General features: G+C 43.7%; 1 protein-coding gene across 1 annotated transcript in view; it reads left to right on the top strand.

Moving 5' to 3' along the window:
• The window catches only part of LOC140992067 (nck-associated protein 5-like), a 154,948-nt gene that overhangs the window by 36,935 nt on the left and 99,451 nt on the right, over positions 1–18,562 (top strand). The window contains exon 3 of the mRNA XM_073462303.1: positions 16,122–16,195. Coding sequence (XP_073318404.1) covers positions 16,122–16,195 — 74 coding nt within the window. The remainder of the gene's footprint in view (positions 1–16,121; positions 16,196–18,562) is intronic.

The following is an 18,562-nucleotide window of genomic DNA, read 5'->3' as shown; positions in this document are numbered from 1 at the left end:
ATCTTGAAATCAAACCTTTGCTTTAAAGCTACAATATGTAAGAATTTGCCACCTGTCGAATCCATTGTCCAAACAAACAGGAGGCAGCGTGTCACCAGAGTAACCGCCTACTGCTGTAACTGTCGCTGCTGTTAGCTAGTTAGCTCGATTAGCCGTACAGCTAGCAGTTCATAATGGGAGCTCGGGGGCCCGGAAAGTGTCGGTGTTTACACCGCCAGCACAGGAGCTTCACATGGGGATGGGCTGGGACTAGCTGGTTAGCATGCTAACTTCAGTAGATATGTCTGCAACACAATACATAAACATAATAGCAAAACTGCGATTTTCTCATTCTAGCAATGATTCTAGTTAATTTTTTTGAACGAATTCAGCTAAAATTGTTGTGTATCGCCCCTTTAAAGTGGAAACAGACAACTTTGACGCCCGAGTTGTATTATCGTTGGCACGAGAAGAGAAGCAGCTAGCAACAACACAAGTTTATTCGTTCATTTAGTCTATAACGAAGACAGGGAAGCAGATAGAAATGGTGCCAGGCTGCCAATATTTACTCCATAATGCTTCGTCAAAGCAAAAAAGGGAAAGATCGTCAGTCTAAACTAACCTACGTTTACTGACATCCTCCACATGTCTTTTATTCCTACAAGATATATAACAGTCGTATTTTCGAGCCTACCATGTATGTCTTCTCTGTCCGCCTACATACATTATCCAACCAACGTGGGCAGTCCAACTTCTGACCTACAAGGCCAACAATGCAGAACGCTCTAGCGTGTCCTCTATAATGCCACGGCATTATACACAGGACATGTATAATACCACGGCTCATGCTTTCAGGCGCAGAGGGGCAATCTGATGGCTATTGTAACCCCTCAGAATGAAGCCCGCTACCTCGCTTTCAATCAGCTGGCGGAGAAAAACGGCTTCCAGAGGGTTCAGGGAATGTGAGGTCTAAAAGGGGGGCTGCCCCAGATAAAGAGGGTTAGCTGAGTAAACAAATAATAATGATAGAACAGTGTTGTTATTGTAAGAGCAAATAGCTGGCCTCAGCAAAGGAAATTCAGGTCCTTGCACTGCGACATTTTCCCACAGTAGCGGAACTATCACATTCTGATCCTAAAATATCCGAAAGTGTATCAGGATATTAAATCCACAAACAAATTCAATTTGATTCAGGATCCTGTGAGGGACGTCAGTGGAAATTTAATTAATTTATAAGTATCCAAGTATCCCAGTATCCACTGATGTCACCCCGTCTGAGAGGGTTTAAGGAGAAGCAGCGCTGATGTCAAATTCCTTCGCCAGCTCCCCATCTGGAAGAAATAAAACAAATATGGTTGCTAAAAATAAAGCCTCCACTCCCGATGATAAGAAGGATTTAGTGCCATTAACTGTGTAAATACAGTGTGCGGTTGGCCCCCAGACCTCATATTGAAATTCCTCCCCAACCTGGATGAGCTCTGACTGTAAAAAGCCCGGCTGAAATATGCTCCAATAATGCCTTTCAAAAGTCGATGATGGTCGATTTAAATATTTTATGCGGCTGAATTACTGGACTCTCACTCCTCTCTCAGATCACTTGACGGAGCGCGGTGAGCCAGCTGCACTGAGAGGTCTTTGTTCGCATTAATCCACGAAATGGATGCAGCTAGAGTAGGGTGTGGATGATCTCTTCAAGCCGAAATCGCTGCCCCTGATGTCGGAGCTGAAATATAAGAACAAAAAAAACTTCCTGAGAGCTTTGCGGTCCGTCTGTAAATGGTGGCAGCGTCACGTTTTCCCAAATGATTGTCGGCTAATACGGTAATGCACGGGTGAAAGTACAGTATGGTGCTTTTTTTGAGTGAAAGAAAAAAGTACAGTATTTCATGGAGGGCTGACCAGAATGCTTTGAGGCCTCTACTGTCAGTAATCAAAGTCAAAATTGGTTTTCAAAAAGGAGGAGACATGGTAGAGGCACAAGAGAGCAAGACATTTCTGTTTTCTGAAAACCTGCACATGTAAAAAACAGTTTTATGTGGCAAACTTGATGCTTTGTGGCTTCTTTTAGTTCATTGTTTTGGTTTTCCATCCCAGTTTCAGTGGCAGCGGGCAGCTGTTGTTTTTGAAGCTAGTCTGACCAACCGAATGTAGGCTGAGGGTATAAGCCTGCAGCATTTTACGAGCATTAGCCGGCAATAGCATTTCGGTATCTGTGTAGTAGCATTTTCAAAAAAACCTGTTTATACGGGAAATAACAAAAACCACCAAGCTAGCAACCCGCACGCTGAAAATAGCATGTTACCCGAACCCTAGCTTGGTCGCTAACGGTACAAACGAGCTAGCAGTTGTTACCTTTTCTCTTACTGGTATTGAGCCATTTTCATACCAAGGAAATATAGACAAAGCAGAGAGGTCTGGATCACCTGTAGCTGTGTGCTGGTGAACATAGAGGAGCATCAAGCTGCTAAATACCCAGATATCTGTATTTCAGATTGTACTGGCTAGTGGAAATGATGGATTTCTCCGGGTTTTAACTATTTGAGTTAGACTTAAGTTCAAACCTGTGAACTTGTGATCGTCAAATGTTTACTGTATTGTTTCTTTCAAACCCTGACAGTTACAGATTGACGCTTCAGTAAACCCGCACCATACAAGGCATTGTTCAACATGTATTATTTAACAAGGCGAGTTCACTGAGGACATTCTTATTTACAGCGACGCCTGGGGGGTTGGGGTTACCTAGATTTACACCACCCACGCCGGGGCTGCTGCAGCCACGTAATGTAGGCTAATGGCCATCTTCATGGGTTGACCACGCTGGTCAGGGGCACATCTCTGTTTAGGGAAGTGTGTGCATTACTCATTCGCACCCCCACGCAAATATTTTGCAGTTAGCCTTCAGATTCAAACAGGCAACCTTTTGGCCACAAGTCTGTTTTGCTAACCCTGAGGCTGCAGCCGAGCCACCCCCACAGTCTGGAAAGATGCGCTGCGATCCCCCCCCAAGAAATAATTCATGACCACGGGAATGATAGCGGCACTGAGTCCTGCAGTAGAGGTCAAAAGTCACCACAACCCATCTCTTTTTGCATTATTATTCCCCCACCACACCTTCCATCCCCCCCTCCGTTTAAAAAGAGAAATCACCTCACTGTATCTTGATCCGCTCTCCGTCACTGTCAGGCTAGATAGGAAATGCGGATCTGATAAGGATGAGTGGCACAGGTGGGTGCGGAGATGACAGGAGCGCAAACAAACATCCAGTCCACTTGTCACATTACCATTTCCCCCTCCGGTTATGGTTCCTCGCACGCCTGCAGGGGGAAAATCTCCATTCCCCGTCCCGAGGCAAGACGACGGAGAGTAAAGAAAATCAGACGCTGACATTAATGCTTTTTTCTCGAGCAGGAATGCCTCCACGCTTTGCCTCAAACATCTGCCCGGCACCTGGCTCGACCGACAGGCTTCGTCAATAAATCAGCCTCTGGATTAAACAGAGGAGAAGCGGTGATAAAGCTGAGGCCTGAAGCTATTGCACGTGAAATGTCAGGGAATCTGACAGAGTGTCTCAAGAAAGAAATATCTCTGTGAAAACACACGCTTGGAGGTCAGGAGACTGGAATAGATTTTGTTGTGTTTGTGGATTTTGATGAATTACCTGGGATGTTACCTTGCTTGTCCTCACAGCTGAACTTTAGCAGATTAGGTAATGTTTTCTTACTCCTTCTTCTTCTTGTATTTCTTCAGATTGCACTCGGTTTCATCAGTCAGGGTCATGAAACACGATCGCTCTGGGGGTCGTTTCAGGTATCGTTTAGCTTTTTTTGGCAAGTGCATTCATTTCTACAATATGGCCCCGTTCAGATCTGTTACTAACATCTGTCCTGAGTCTGCCAGTTCATCACTGGAACAAATGGACACAATTTTTGCATTGCTTTCAAAGCCGAATTTACAAGAAGGCCCAAATAAATAAGAATTTGTCATAGACAGCGTTACACAACATTTATAAAGTTTATCCTAACTCAACAACTCACAAAATTGAACATTTTTTAAAGGGAGTCTGGGGACATCCTCCATGTGCAACAAAAAAGTAGCCTATATTGGAAAATCTGACACGTTTACCATCAATAAAATCATGTAAAGGTTGAAATCAGCTGCTAAATGTTGCCATGTAAGATACACTTTAGACACAGAAGCAGACAAGCTGGTACAAAGATGCCACGCTAGGAAAAAAAACAACTTAATGTATCACATTTAATGCCGAATTTACAAGAAAGCCAAAATGATTTAGTATTTGTCAAAGACAGTGTTTCACAATGTTTGCAAAGTTTTGCCTTATGCAACAACTCACAAAATTGAGCAATTTTTAAAGGGAGTCTGGGGACTTTCTCCACGTGCGACGCATAATTAGCTTATATTGGTTAGTTTCCTGTATTTGTATAAGCTGACATGTTTACTGTCAATAAAAAGTAGTCTTCTTTCATAAATTTAGTGAAAATGTTGGCAGGTAAGACGCACCTTAGATATGGAAGCAGACAGGCTGGTACAGCGATGCTGCGACAAACTCACACTTTTTACAAGGAAAGAAAAAATGTAATGTCTTGCCTTTAATGCCGAATTTACAAGAAGGCTAAAATAATTAAAAATTTGTCGGAGACGGTGTTTAACAACATTAATAAAGTTTCTCCTAACTTAACAACTCATAAAATTGATCGATTTTTTAAGGGAGTCTGGGGAGTTTCTCCACATGTGACAAACAAGGCGCCTATATTGGTTACAGCTTACTGTATTTATAAAATTTGACATGTTTTCCATCAATAAAATGTTGCTTTCTTTCATAAATTTAGTGAAAATGTTGGCAGGTAAGAAATGAGCTGAAACAGTGTGTTTAAACAGCTGCTACATGGTGCGGGTTGGAAGAATTTTTGACGCCTTTAACGAGGAAAGAAACAATTTAATGTATTGCATTTAATGCCGAATTTACAAGAAGGCACAAATGATTTAGAATACGCTGTAACCATTTTGCAAAGTTTCTCCTCACACGCCAGCTCTCAAAATTGAACGATTTGTTAAGGGAGTCTGGTGATATTGATATTATCACAATCATCTGCTGCTAACAATGGCAGGAAAGAGAGTCCGTCCGTCCTTCCGTCACACCTGTACCTAGAGCTGTCCACTTGTTATCAGCTCGCTCATGACGGATGGTACCACCAGGTCTGAACTGGGCCTATGTGAGTATTATTCTGGCCCGGCCGACGCGATGACACAAAGCATACCATCAAACTGTAATGAGGAGAGGCGAGAAGTGCTGGAGAGGCGAGCTGGATGGTGCAGATAATGCTGAATGGATCCTCTTGAGGGCTTTTTGCTCGATCTATAATGTGCCTAATTTCCCGTGAAGGAACACAGTCGCTGCTACTCGATCGGCCCCTCGCTCCGCTCCGCTCTCGCTTCGCGCTGCACTGTGGCCCGGTTAGGTGCGGCGCCTGTCTGTCAAAGCCTGCATAAACAGAAGCCCGGCTTCCCCCTGTGAAACCAACCAACATCTGTTTAGCATCAGCCCGCCGCTCTGATCTGCCCCTTCCCCTGTCACTTTCCAGAGAGCTTCTCTCTCAGGCTCTCGTGCTCTTTGTGTCTGAGCTCTTTCCTTCGGTGATGTTTGGCTCAAATCGTTGACATCATCGACAATGTGTTCCAGATATTGTTGATGTCTACAGTATAAGTGATTATAGCTGCTGTCATGAGTTCTGCCGACAAGAATGAATCCAGTCCTGCTTTTGGGCGGCTTTGTTGATATGTTAAAGGGGGGGGGGGATGGGTTCTGGAGGGTTTGTCTTTGGGCTCAGAGATTCAGGGCCGGGAAGGAGTGACAGTCGTTTAAATGCTAGAATTTCAACATGAAACTGGATATGATGATTGGGTAAATGTGAATTTAGAAAGTCAGTGACCTGTTTGTCTAAATCATAGTGATCAGTCAAAGCTTTGTTGTCCTGTTTCCTGTTTGGACCTGGAGTCTGTAAGTCTGTAACCACGAGTCAAGGTAGGTTAAGGTTAAGAAAATCCACATGAAGTCAACAACAGTATCAGTCTGTTTTGGTGTAATCGTAGTAACAAATGTTGGAATAAATCCTCTGAATTGTTTGGGACAATTATATTGTTCGCTGTGGAGTCAGAATCACCCGTCTTTCCCTTTCATCCTCCCTGTTTTTCTGTCTGTCAACACCAGCTGAGGATTTATCCTCTTTCCAATTCTGGATGTCTTTCCCTCTCTTTGTTGCTTTCGTCTCTCTAACCTCTCTGATCCTCTCTGGCTTTCTCTCTCTCTCTCGCTCTCCGACAGCAGCCCTCTCTATTTTCCCCTTGTGCTCCTGTGGGTTACCAGGTCCAGGTTTCCTTTTCATTCCTGTCATCGCCACGCTCCCTCCCACTCCAAGTACACCTGGCTGAATATTGGCCCCCAGATGATAATAAAACCCAGCAGCCCCCAGGCTTGTAAAATTTTGGGCAGCAGACTACCCCCTGTACGTCCTCTGTTTCCTAGATTCCCATCCTGTCTGGAAACATCGGTACCAGCGTTGACACACTGCGTGTTTGTTTTTATTCCTAAAAGCAGCATTCCTCCACCGCTCCTCCCTGATGTGTGTTTTTGCAGATTTGAAAACGAGGCTGAAAAGCAAAAGAGGAGGGGGAGAGATGGTGGAGACAAAGGAAACAGAGAGAGGGACGGATATCAAACTAAAACTAAAGTTTAATGTGTGCAAACCTCTTATGGCTCATTCAAACTAGCCTTTATAACAACATCTGTGAATTTCAATGGTTTTCTCAACTGGTTGCAAAATGAAGTCCGATTGTATGTAAGCTTATGAGAAAATGACCCTACTTCTCACTTGATTTATTACCTCAGTAAACAGTGTATTAATGAGTTTATGGTCTCAATCTCTAGTTTGAAGTCTTCTTCAACACAGCATGATGCTCAGGTTGTAAATTATGGTCTAGTTTAGAGCAAAATAGACGATAAAGCAGGGTATGATTTAGGGCGCGGCTACCTTATGGTTAACAAGTGACCACCACGGCATGTGCTCGGGTACTAAGTCAGATCCAATCAGGATATTCTCCACCCTCTCGTCCAGATATAGTCACTACCTGGCTCCAAGAAACCAAGATTGCAACGGTCACGAAGTTGAACTTTAGGCTTAAAGATCCAATTTGACAAATACAGACAATTTGGGATTGAAGGTCGGGTCGGCCGGGACCAGGATCAATTTATAAACAAGATTTTAGTCAAAGGCCAGAGACAAAATGAAGCAGGTAAAGGCCTCCATGGCAACCTTTCCATATTCTCTTCTGTTCATTGTATATCTGTTGGGGCTTTTATTTTGAAACTGAACGTCCTCGGTTAAAAACGAACGTGACTTGTCTTCATTTAAAGATTCAGTAACAACATACATGGACTCCCACAGGTCTGCACCCACTCTTCCACACAGGTCAGCTCTGTGGAAGTGGTCGAACAGCCATGTCAGATCCCATGTATTTCATTCGTCAGCTACTTTTCCAACTCTCCCCTGTGAGATTTGCGCCGTGAACAGCTTTGCCACTGTTTCCCAACAGGCATGAATGGCTCGCTCTGTCAAACCCCACGGAGAGCCGAGGAGGAGCCCGAACAGACGAGGGGGGGGGGTTATTTGAGCGTTGGACGTATCTTAATGTTTGGAAAGATAATCTGCGGGGATTTGGATTCCTGACGGTGGCGAGGTGTTGATGTTTGGGCTGGGCCGGGCCCCGTAGGTGCTGCTGGAGGAAGAACATCAGATAACCCAAACTGCTGAAACTCACCCTGATGATGAACAGGCTCCCTTTTGTATCTCGAGTAATCCATATTACCCCGACACTCCTCCGTTCGGGGGCAGGTAGGCAGATGAAGAATATCCTGCTCACTGGGGGCATTTGTTACGCCGATGTCCTCGACTCAATGAGGCTTCTGTGCGAGCCTCCAAAACCTTAAAGTCAGCAAGGTCTGAGGAACAATTAAGCAGTATAGTGCTCAGCTCAGCGTCGTTTACTAAGTGTCGGTTCATTACTGTAACTGTGAGGTAGTGAGACTCGATAGATCGAGAGATAAAAGTCAATATCTGCAGAAAGATCTTGGTTATGGTGGATAAACTTTGGGTAAGGCAACTGAAACACTGGGTTTAAAGATGTAATATATAAGATTTCTGCATTAAATAAACCTTGTGAAGAGAAGGGATCAGTTTCCCAGGACAGAAAGTCTGATAGTGTACGAACCAGATGGACAAAACCACAAAATATACAGATTATAAGGACAAAAACACATGTAGGGTGGAGAGTCGAGGTCATGAACTTGTCTCTTCCCATCGTTCTGTCTTCACTAGAATCTGTCAATCAACAATTTCCTTTACGAATCCATCAAATTATCGTGTCACAGGAAACAGACGTCCCTCATTACACGACCGCAGCGTGATAAAATCACATCCAATCCCTGATGACAAATCATATTTTTACAGATCTCTGTATCTTTTTTTTCCCACGTTAAAAAGAGTCACACGTATTAACCTGAGTAGCCGCCCCTGTCCGCTGATAAAAGGCAGGGCTATCGGCCGAGCTATCAGCGGTCTGAGGATATGAGAGCTCTGTGGCCGGCCTGATGCTTTGACACCGGGCCCCGTTGGGATGTGAGTAACGAGCTCCGAGCCTCGAAACACGCTGATAAGACTAATGAATTTAACCGAGGCCGGCTGATACGGAGACCTGTTTCTAGAAAATCTGCTCACGGAGACCATTAGTCATACTGATTAGTTCATTACCCCGCCCCGATAGCATCGCAGTCGTCTTGAATTATACCGGCGCACAGGAGTAGGTTTTCCCTTGATTAAATTTGCTATGTTTACATCTTTGCTAACGACGGACACATAAACTTCAGCGGGAGAGTATCTTTGGCAGGAGTCCAAGACCAGCAGCCGTATCGGATGTGCTGTATCTCCCCACACCTTGAGAAGTCGCTGTCATAACTCATTCTCAAGTGTGGCCGTAAAAATACACCCAGAATGAAATCTTACATTCTATTGGCGTAACCTTTGACTCGCTGTAGCTCATGCGGGAGCTCCACTTTCTGTCAAAACCTGCAGCGACGGGGTTCAGAGTCGATTTTTTTCGGGAGTCCCAGAGGCCCGAGCTGGCATGTCATCAGCGGGAGATAGGTTGGGATGCAGGGGATGAAGAGGGTAGAGGTTGTGACCTTGTCTTTTTGCAGGGTCTTATTCCCAGAGCGCTCCAGAAAAAAAAGGTGTCTTATCTCCCAACGCCAGCCTCTGATCTGTAGACGCATCAAGGTAGGCGGAGGGAGGACTTCAAGTAAAAACGCACCCGTGACCCTTCAGAGCAGCTGGGTCAGAGTTTTATCTGGCTTTAGGTTTGTTTGTTTTCCAGAAGGTCTATATCAGAACCAGACGCTTGTCTAGGATGCGATTCCATCCCTGTTAATCTTCAAGAATGTGTGAAAGAGCAGAGCGTGCGAGCGAGGCTCATATGGATGAATAATGCATCTGATGTTTTTATGACTGAAAAATCTGGACTGTTAATCTTAAACAGATTGCGTTTGGTTTGTGTCAGTCAGTCAAGTCAGTTTGCATGTTTGTGTGGATATTTTTTTCTTTCCCCCTTTTTCCCTCCGTCTTGCTCCTCAGTGCCAGAACAGCGGGGGGGACGGCGCTCGTGTTTTAAAAATTTCATAAAGGCACACGAGCAGTCGGAGGCGGACTGGATGATGTGGGGAGTCAAGCGGCGAGGCGAGGCGGGGAGGACGGCTTCCCCTCGGCAGCCACCGAGAGCCTCCTTATCAAACGCTCTCACACACATGAGTAAACACGGCCGGATAAACACCGCTGAGAACCTGCGGTCATGGAGCAGGAACGTTGGCAAACACATTACCTGCGGGGTTAACTCGAGATGAGCCCCCGCTCAGATCACAAGAGCAGAAATCTATATCATGTCCGATAGTGGGTTTAAATTGAATTTAGATTTATCTGCAACTAAATATGTACCGTGGGCCACCTCTCTTTGACCCTTACACCTTAAAATCGCAATTTCAGGGGCCCAAAGTGTATTTAATCTCACACAACTGGGTATTTTTCTCCTTTGGGGAGCTGCTAGAGAGCAGGACGAGGAAGATAAAGTAGAAAATACAAAGAATAACTTGGTGTGCATTGAGATTTTAACTTTTACAATAGTTTTAGAGATTCTCGAAACATTAAAATTACATTTATTGGAGAAAAAAAAGCATGTGGATCGTGAAAATAAGATCTGAACCCTGAACCATCGTTACATGTAATTACATTTATATGGTAGTTTTTATTGTTTGTGGCAGGGTCCGCCATTCTCGTGCTGGATTTCTGTTGCCTCAAAGGTGCAATACAGTATGTAAAAAGTGGCCATCTCTTGAATTCATACTTCATTCAAATACATATCACTGAAGTAACTGCTAACTGCTGCTAACCATAGTTGCCGTTTGCTAGTTAGCTCAGTTAGCCATGCAGCTAGTGGTGGTAGATATCATATTAGTGAGATACTGCTAATGCAAAAACATCATCCTGCTGCTGCTGCTGCTTCACATTAAAAGCATTCAACGTGAAGCCACAGGGAGGCTTTTATTGTGAAGCAGCGATTACTAAAGCTGTAATATCCTTTAACGATGAATAACTCCCATGGTCCCACGCTCCTTCATGACCTCATCAAACTACATTTATGAGACTATGGCCTCTCTATATGGTAGTTTTTATTGTTTGTGGCAGGGTCCGCCATTCTCAAACTAGTTTTTAATTGACTTAGTACCTAAATGCTGCAAATTTGTAATCTAGCGTTGCAGTTTGTAATGTTGTCTCATCAACCAATAGAAGCTGAAGTCTTTAAAGAACAACTCCCATGATCCCTTGCTTCTTCATGATGTCATCAAACTACAGAGAAAGAAATGGAAGAAACCTCAAGAAGAGTCACAGACCAACAAAATCACAGAATATAAAGATTACAATTAGAAAACTTTTGCGTATTTTGTCGTCATCGTTCTGACTTTGCTGCAGAAATGACATCCTGTGCTTTTAATGTGAAAATTACACGTAGCAGTCAATCAGCAGTGCACCTCATCCAAAGTGTACTCTGTCGTCTTGCTGTCAAGGAGAGACTTTTCAAACCCTCTTTATGATTTAGTACACTTTAGAGGTGATTACGTCCTCCTTATGAGCTTACAGCTCTCAGGACGTTTTAACCGCTGTAAGGAATCGCCGGCTGAGCTGCAGTCGCAGAAAATATGCCTCCGATAAAGCCTCCAGTCAGTAAATTCACCTTGTTTTTTCTCCCCCTGGTCTACACGTGAGTACCTGCCTGGGCCTCGTGGGAACGGTGCAGCTTTCACTCATGCCGTAAAACCGTCAGGAATAATGCCTGGCTGGAGATATAACACGCGGCATTACAAACATGAGTCATGCTTTAAAGCTCCTGCTTTAAATACCCTCCCCATTTCACATGACAACAAGCACGCCGCATTCTCCGCATTCCTTCATGTGCGCCGAGGATTATTTCAGTGCCCTGTCATTAGGAAAGGGTCTGCGCGATGACAACACAGACTCAGGCAGCTTTACTTCACGTTTGATGTGGCCTGTAAATATTTCCCCCCTGACACGGGGCTTTCGCGAAGAAGGTTCCCCTTTGTGCAGCAGCCGCGGTCATTATGGGATCGCGTTGCTAATGGTCTTCGGGAGACAAGGCGTTTTACCCCCAGACGGTCTGTTTGAGAAGGGAAGTCACACATTTTCTTGAGTAGATGAGGGTGAATGATGCCGGTTTCTTTCATACTACACCTGTATTTTCTGATTAAAGGAACAGTTCACCCAAAAATGAAAATTCAGTCCTTATCTAGGCTACTCATGCCCATGCTGATAGTAAGTCAGGTTGAAGTTTTGTTGTCCATGAAAGATTTCTGGACCTTCACAGCAAACGGCACCAAACAAACATAAAACGGCTCCATAGTTGAAGTCCCGATAAACCCCAAGATCCCAAATTGATTTGAAAAGATGTTTTACACCCTTTGCTGAGCCAAAATCTTCACTGTAGCTGCTAACCTAAGCGTTAGCGTGTCTGAAGTGGGTTCAACCGGTAAATTAAGCATAAAGTTACTCAGTATAGCTCATCAGGTGTAATCCAAGTCTCAGAAAAAGCCCCTTAATTTTCAAATTGATTTGAAAAGACGTTATTTACACTTTGACGAGCGGTCGAGCTTGTGCACACTTTTAGCTTAGCCGCTACATTCAAGATTTTGGCTTCAGGGCTCCCAGAAATTTGGACTATGGCTGTTTTTTTCATGTTTTAAAACAAGTCCCCATCTACATTTTAAGAAAATGAACCTTGTTTTGCTGTGAAACTCCAGAAATGTTTTGTCGACTTGAAGGTGAGAAGATGACGACTGAATTTTCATTTTTTGGGTGAACTCTTCCTTTAATGATGCACCTTGCTGTTGCTCCAATGTCTCTGATATTCTGCAAAGCATATTTCCCAGCTTCACCTCGTCCACCCACTCAGTCAGGACGAAATCACAGACCCAATACGATCACTATCATCCGTCACGTTTTCTGCTATTGATCAGCTGCTGTTTGGGCCAACAGTGAATCCAACTTTGGGAACTTAGCTCGGCGCTAATGGCCCTTTCAGCTCGGGTGTGAGTGGCATCCCGGCTGCGTGCTGTGGCGCTCCCAGTCGTGCAGATGGCTTCGGGGCTCTGTTGCTTAACGCTGTAATTGGTTGCTTTCCAAACACGAAAGATTTGTCACACCAGTTAAGTCAAAATTAATGAGGACAGTGATGAGCGACGTGATGAAAAGAAGAGGAGCTGACGTTACTTTGTTGGCTTTTTGTGGGAAAATGGCAAAATTGGAAAATGCGGCGCCACGCTGTGAAGCATCGATCTGTTGTCGCGCTTTGGCATCGGCCCGATTTCCCCCTAATGGTCACCCAGAGTGCCCTTGACTGGCGACTCTGCAGGACGCCTGGGCCCGTGCCATGTTCTGCTGGCACCGAGGCAAGCCGGTCGGCGATGAGTGTCTTCGAGTGGCCGTCTCAGATGTGAGATTAAGCGCGATAATTGCTTCAGAGGCAGCAGCGGGGAAAGCGGCACCCCAGGAGGAGCCGGGGCAGACAAAACAACTGCACTTACTGTATTTTAGAGCGGCAGCATGTGTTTCTGAACATCTGGACTAATGTGAGTTTACTGTCAAGGCCACAGGTTAAAAAAAGCCCACGCAGTGATAGCAGAAGAACTTCTGGTCTGGTCGGTCCCCGGAGGAGGTTAAACAGAGGTCACAATTGGCAAAATCTGGATCATTTTTGTGTTTAAGAGGTTGTTTTGGAGGCTGTTTTTGGCTGCGTATGTGGCAACGAGTTATTTTCATCCGCCCGACGCACACTCACAGCGTTGTTCCCAAGAAATATGCCTTCTTTTGATGTCTCATTGTAACAAAGTCACACTGGCTGGTGCTATTTTTTTCATGGTATAGCAGCAGGGGGTCCGCCGGAAAGTTTGTGCACAGTGCTTGTTGTTCGATTCCCCGCGGTGTCAAAAGTTATTTTTCAAAAGAATCTGTTTGTGTTTTTTTGTTTTGTTTTTTTATTTTTTGTGTCATGCAGTGAATAATTAAAGAACTGTATGGAAGCACATTTCTGCTGGTGGAAGAAAATAAATAAAAATAAATAAAATCACAAGTAAGCTTGATGGAAAAAAAAATAATCCTCTGGTAAATCATGACTATGAGACAAAAAGTTCAATATTATGAGAAACTTAACTTTTAATCTCATAATTTTTTACATTTTATCTTATAATTTTGATTTTTATTCTCCAAATTCTGACTTTTTATCTTATAATTATTCTTTAAATATCATGATTAGGACTTTTTATCCCATAATTTCTACTTCGTATTTCAAAAATATGACTTTTTGACTCAGTAGTTTGTCTTTTTATCTCAGAATTACAACTTTAAATCACAAAATTTTGACTTTAATCTCATAATTATGACTTTTATCTTAGAATTTTGACTTTTAATCTATTTTTCTCTCATAATTATTCTTTAAATGTCATGATTAGGAATTTTATCTCATAATTTCTACCTTGTATTTCAAAATTATGACTTTTTAACTCATATGACTTTTAATATCATTTTTATGACTTTTTTTAATCCCATAATATCAATTTATTATCTCATAGTTTCAACTCTCTCCCATAATTTATAATTACTCATCACTTTGACTTTTTATCTCATAATAATGACTTACCATGGGAATATTTCTCATAGTTTTCATAATGTTTCTCACAGAAATTGACTTCCAAAGGGAACTGAGGTCACAACAGTAGCAAAGAAAAACAAATGCCGGTGGTAGAATAAAGGAGCTGCAGTTGTGGTCACGCAAAAGGCTTCATGTGTACTTTAAACAGAGCTCACTTCATAAAACATTACACATACTGCTACGTTTTTCCCCCTTCGACTGAGATTCCTGGCCCGCTGACCTCTTCATGGGAATCCCCATTATTTAATTACACTGTGTGAGCACATGACTGGAGAGTCTAGAAATCAATGGAGAGCATCTGTCCCACTGAGATAAGCGTTTACCCAGGAGATGCGTCACGAGCTGTCAAGCTAACATCTAATTAATTAGTCTTGAACCTCGACCACACCGAATCTGACAGCGTCGAGTCACGACCGGCCCTGTCATGTTCTGTAGGTGGACCTCGGATGTCTGGAAACCCAGATGGTTGAAGTACGGTGCCTATGTGGCCTATTTCTTACAGTCGCGCTCCCCCTTTTCTTCTTTATGTAGTCGGACCACTAAGAGGCAAATCATTAGGCCGTATAGCCAAGAAATCCTGACATCTGTTTTCTCCATTCTGCTCTTAGCCTTAGCTCATTTCTACCGTGCTGTAACTCAGTAGCGCACGTTTTGTGAGTGCCGGCTATTCCCAGCTGACATTACACAGCTGGGCTCGCTTCTGGGCCAGCCGTTAGAAGTTACCCAGAGGTGCTTCTGGAGTTACACACAGCGAGGAGAGAGACAGAAAAGAGAGACTAAACTGATTAATCGCACCTTCTCGGAGGTGCTTCTGTTCTGTTTCGCTGTTCTTCACACGTTAATGGAGGAAATACGAAGTCCAGTCGTGATTTTTTACGGCGTCTCATGAACGCTTTTGATCGATGGATGTTCATTATTAAAGGAACGGTTGATCCGAACATGAAAATTCACTCGTTATCTTCTCACGTCCATGCCGATGGAAAGTCAGATGAAGTTTCGTAGTCCACAAAACATTTCTGGAGCAAAACAGTGTCGCTGCATTCTAGTAAACAGCTGAAGTAGATAGGGACTTGTTTTAAAACGCTAAAAAACAAGCAAAAAAAAAACACAAAATGGCTCAGGAAGCCTCAAGATCCCAAACTGATGTGAAAAAACATTATTTACTTACTTTTATAAAGCTGAAATCTTCACTGTAGCTGCTAAGCTAAAAACGTTAGCATGCACCTTGTCTAAAGCATGTCGAGGGTGTAAATATCGTCTTCAAAATCAATTTGAGATCTCAGGGACGACACCAGACGAGCCGTATTGGGTAATTTTATGATTTTTTCGGTTGAATCCACTTCAGACAACGTTTTTAGCTTCGGAGCTAAAGTGAAGATTTTGGCTTAGAAAAGGGTGAAAAACAACTTAACAGATCTATAAAATGGCCAACGAGGTTGCAAATAACGTCTTTTTCAAATCACTTTAAGATCTTGGGGCTTCTGTAGACTTTGATTATGCCGGATGAAGTTAATGAAGACATTTTGTGTATTATTCACGTTGTTTGTTAACGTTTTAAAACAAGTCCCCATCAACTCCAGGTGTTTAGCGGCAACGCTGTTTTGCTGCGAAGCTCCAGAAATGTTTTGTAGACTACAAAACCAGACTTTCCACTGGGAGTAGATAGTGACTGAATTTTCATATTTCTGTGTGAACTGTTCCTTTAAAGTCTGCCCGTGTTTCCAATTAACCTGTATTCAGTGTGAGCGTTTGCACACTGACTCCATTGTTTACTTTTGGCTTTTCCCATCTCTCCTTGGCAGGAATACATGGACGCCAACAAATGCATCGACGAGCTCCTCAAACAGCTCGAGGAGGAGCGGCGTAATGTCCGAAGGTAAGAGAAGCTCTTAACACTTTTTTTTTTGGGCAGATGTTTTATTGCCTCGGGATATCAACAGCTGCCTGCAATCCATTCCCGAACCAGAGGCAGCAGAACAATGTTGTTTGGTTTTGAGTGCGAGACAAGCTTTGTACGCTGTTCTTGAGAAATGCTTTTTGTGTTGGAAGCACACTAAAAAGTGTCAGACAAAGGGGAGACTCTGGTCCCAGTGTGGGGTTGACTGGGGGTATTTCTCATGGAGGTCCATTGCTGCGGATTTGCCCAGACAATGGGGAATGGAGAGCTTATGGAGATGCCAATCTAATGACCTTGTCCCCTCCGTGCTCCTATCGTCCTAGCCCTTGCCGTGATGCACTGCCCCCATAGAAAGAAGAGACAATTTTTTAAACTTCAGCCTCTTTTGTACAGCCCTCTCTCCATCTCAATGGAGCTGTATTCCCCCGGCTCAAAGTAATTTTCCCCCTGAGTGAGCAGAGAGGGGCTGGGGGTTGGACACAGGGGGAAAGGGGTCTCAGGGTGGGTGGCTAGGGGGGGATGGATGACCACTGACCATCCCCTTTACTAGGCCGGGGCAGCTCCTTAATAAAGGAAGTGATGTGTAAAGGAATGACCCTCTCGTCTATGTCATCCCCACCCCTCTTTATAAGACTGGGGAGTCATATTTGGTGACACCCAGAGTGACCTAAACGCCACTGAGAAAGAGCCAAATGTCTTTGTGGGGGACTGACCCCCGTTTGGACCAGAGGACCAAGTGGTTTCAAAACCATGAACTTGTACTGACTCCAAGGGATGGAAGTGGATATCTTCACAATGATCCCCACTTGATGTTCAATATTTGGTAAATTGCTGACCGTTTGGTAAATTGCTGACCGTTTGGTAAATTGCTGACCGATAATTATCAACAGAATACGTAGAAATGACAGTTTTGACGTCATGTCAAAGACGTAGACAGAGATGTCGACTGAAGTTAGCATGCTAACCAGCTAGCCTCACCCTGTCCTGTGTAGTGACGCGACTTTGTCCTTTAAGAGGCAACAGCGAGCCACAGGTTGTAGTTAGCGTGCCCATTTCAGAGCCGCAACCCTGCCAGCATTCACCAACAATCCCAGTTCAGGCTAGGACAGCTAGCTGCATGGCTAACTGAGCTAACAGCAGCTACAGTTAGCGGTTGCTCAAGCGATATGCTGCACAATATTTGTTCTGATTTGGAAAGGTGGTCGTTTCTTGTATATTGCACCTTTAATTTTTGAATGTTTTAAACTAAAATTCTCACATATAGTGTCTTAAACCTGGACGCTAACGTTACAAAACCTACACAAGCTAGCAGCTGTTTCCTTTTCTGTTGCAGGGATTTAGCCATTTCAATACCAGGGCTTGCTTTGTGAAATCCTTTTTGTGCACACATGTAAGTTTGTACAGCCAGAGGTTGCTTCTGTAATATCAACTAAGCACTGGTTGATCTGAGTTGTTGTTACGTTACCTTCGGACAGCGCTCAGCCTTTCATTGACTTGATTTTCTAATATACAGGACTCTTACCAAGTCTTTAATAAGCCTTGTGGACCGGAGAGTACTCTGTCATTATAAAAGCTGGACTAACTTCAGTGGAACACCCACAGAGAGGCTGTATTGTGTAAACTTACATCAAACTTGAAGTAGGATTTGCCTTTTCAAGTGCATCCTTTTAGAAACGAGGATCAGATAAGAGTCGATCACATGCTGATTAGTGCAGCGTTTGTGGTTCAGGATACATGCTACTACAAGAACTTCTGCACAGTTGAGATGAAGCCCTCGAGCCACTGGAGAGAAACGTCCATATATTCAACACGTTTTTTTTTAGAAACAACACACCACCAGGCCGGATCTGTAGCTATTTCTTCTTGATTCACAGCGTCGACAGTGATAAATGACTTCACAAAGGCTTTTGTTCGGCTAAAACACAGACCTCACGTTAAAAAAACGCCTCCTACCCCTTATTAGGCAGCATCTCACGACGCAATAGACGTCTGCCTCCACCCATCAGAATATGGGGCCCATCAATCCGTCAAGAGGAGAAAGAGACGCCTTTACATTCCTCCAGTTCTCTGCATCCCTTCTTCATGACCCACTGACCCACTGCATTCATGTGGCTCATTGTACCATATTATAGGGTAGTTTCACACTGGTGGAGTGCACACATTTGACAATTATGAGTTCTTTTTAAACTGGACTGTCGTCGTGTCAAGTGAATATGCAGAACTACGTCATCTTTGTTGTGGTTTGGATTTTTTTTCTTTTACTTAAAATGGAAATTCTGAGACTTAAAGGAATCTTGGCCTACCTTCTGAGCAATAAATACTCACTGCCTTCCAGACTGAGCGGCA

The sequence above is a fragment of the Pagrus major genome, chromosome 24 (genome assembly GCF_040436345.1).
Source record: "Pagrus major chromosome 24, Pma_NU_1.0".
NCBI classification, from domain to species: Eukaryota; Metazoa; Chordata; class Actinopteri; order Spariformes; family Sparidae; genus Pagrus; species Pagrus major.
This window is presented reverse-complemented; position numbering and strand designations above follow the sequence as displayed.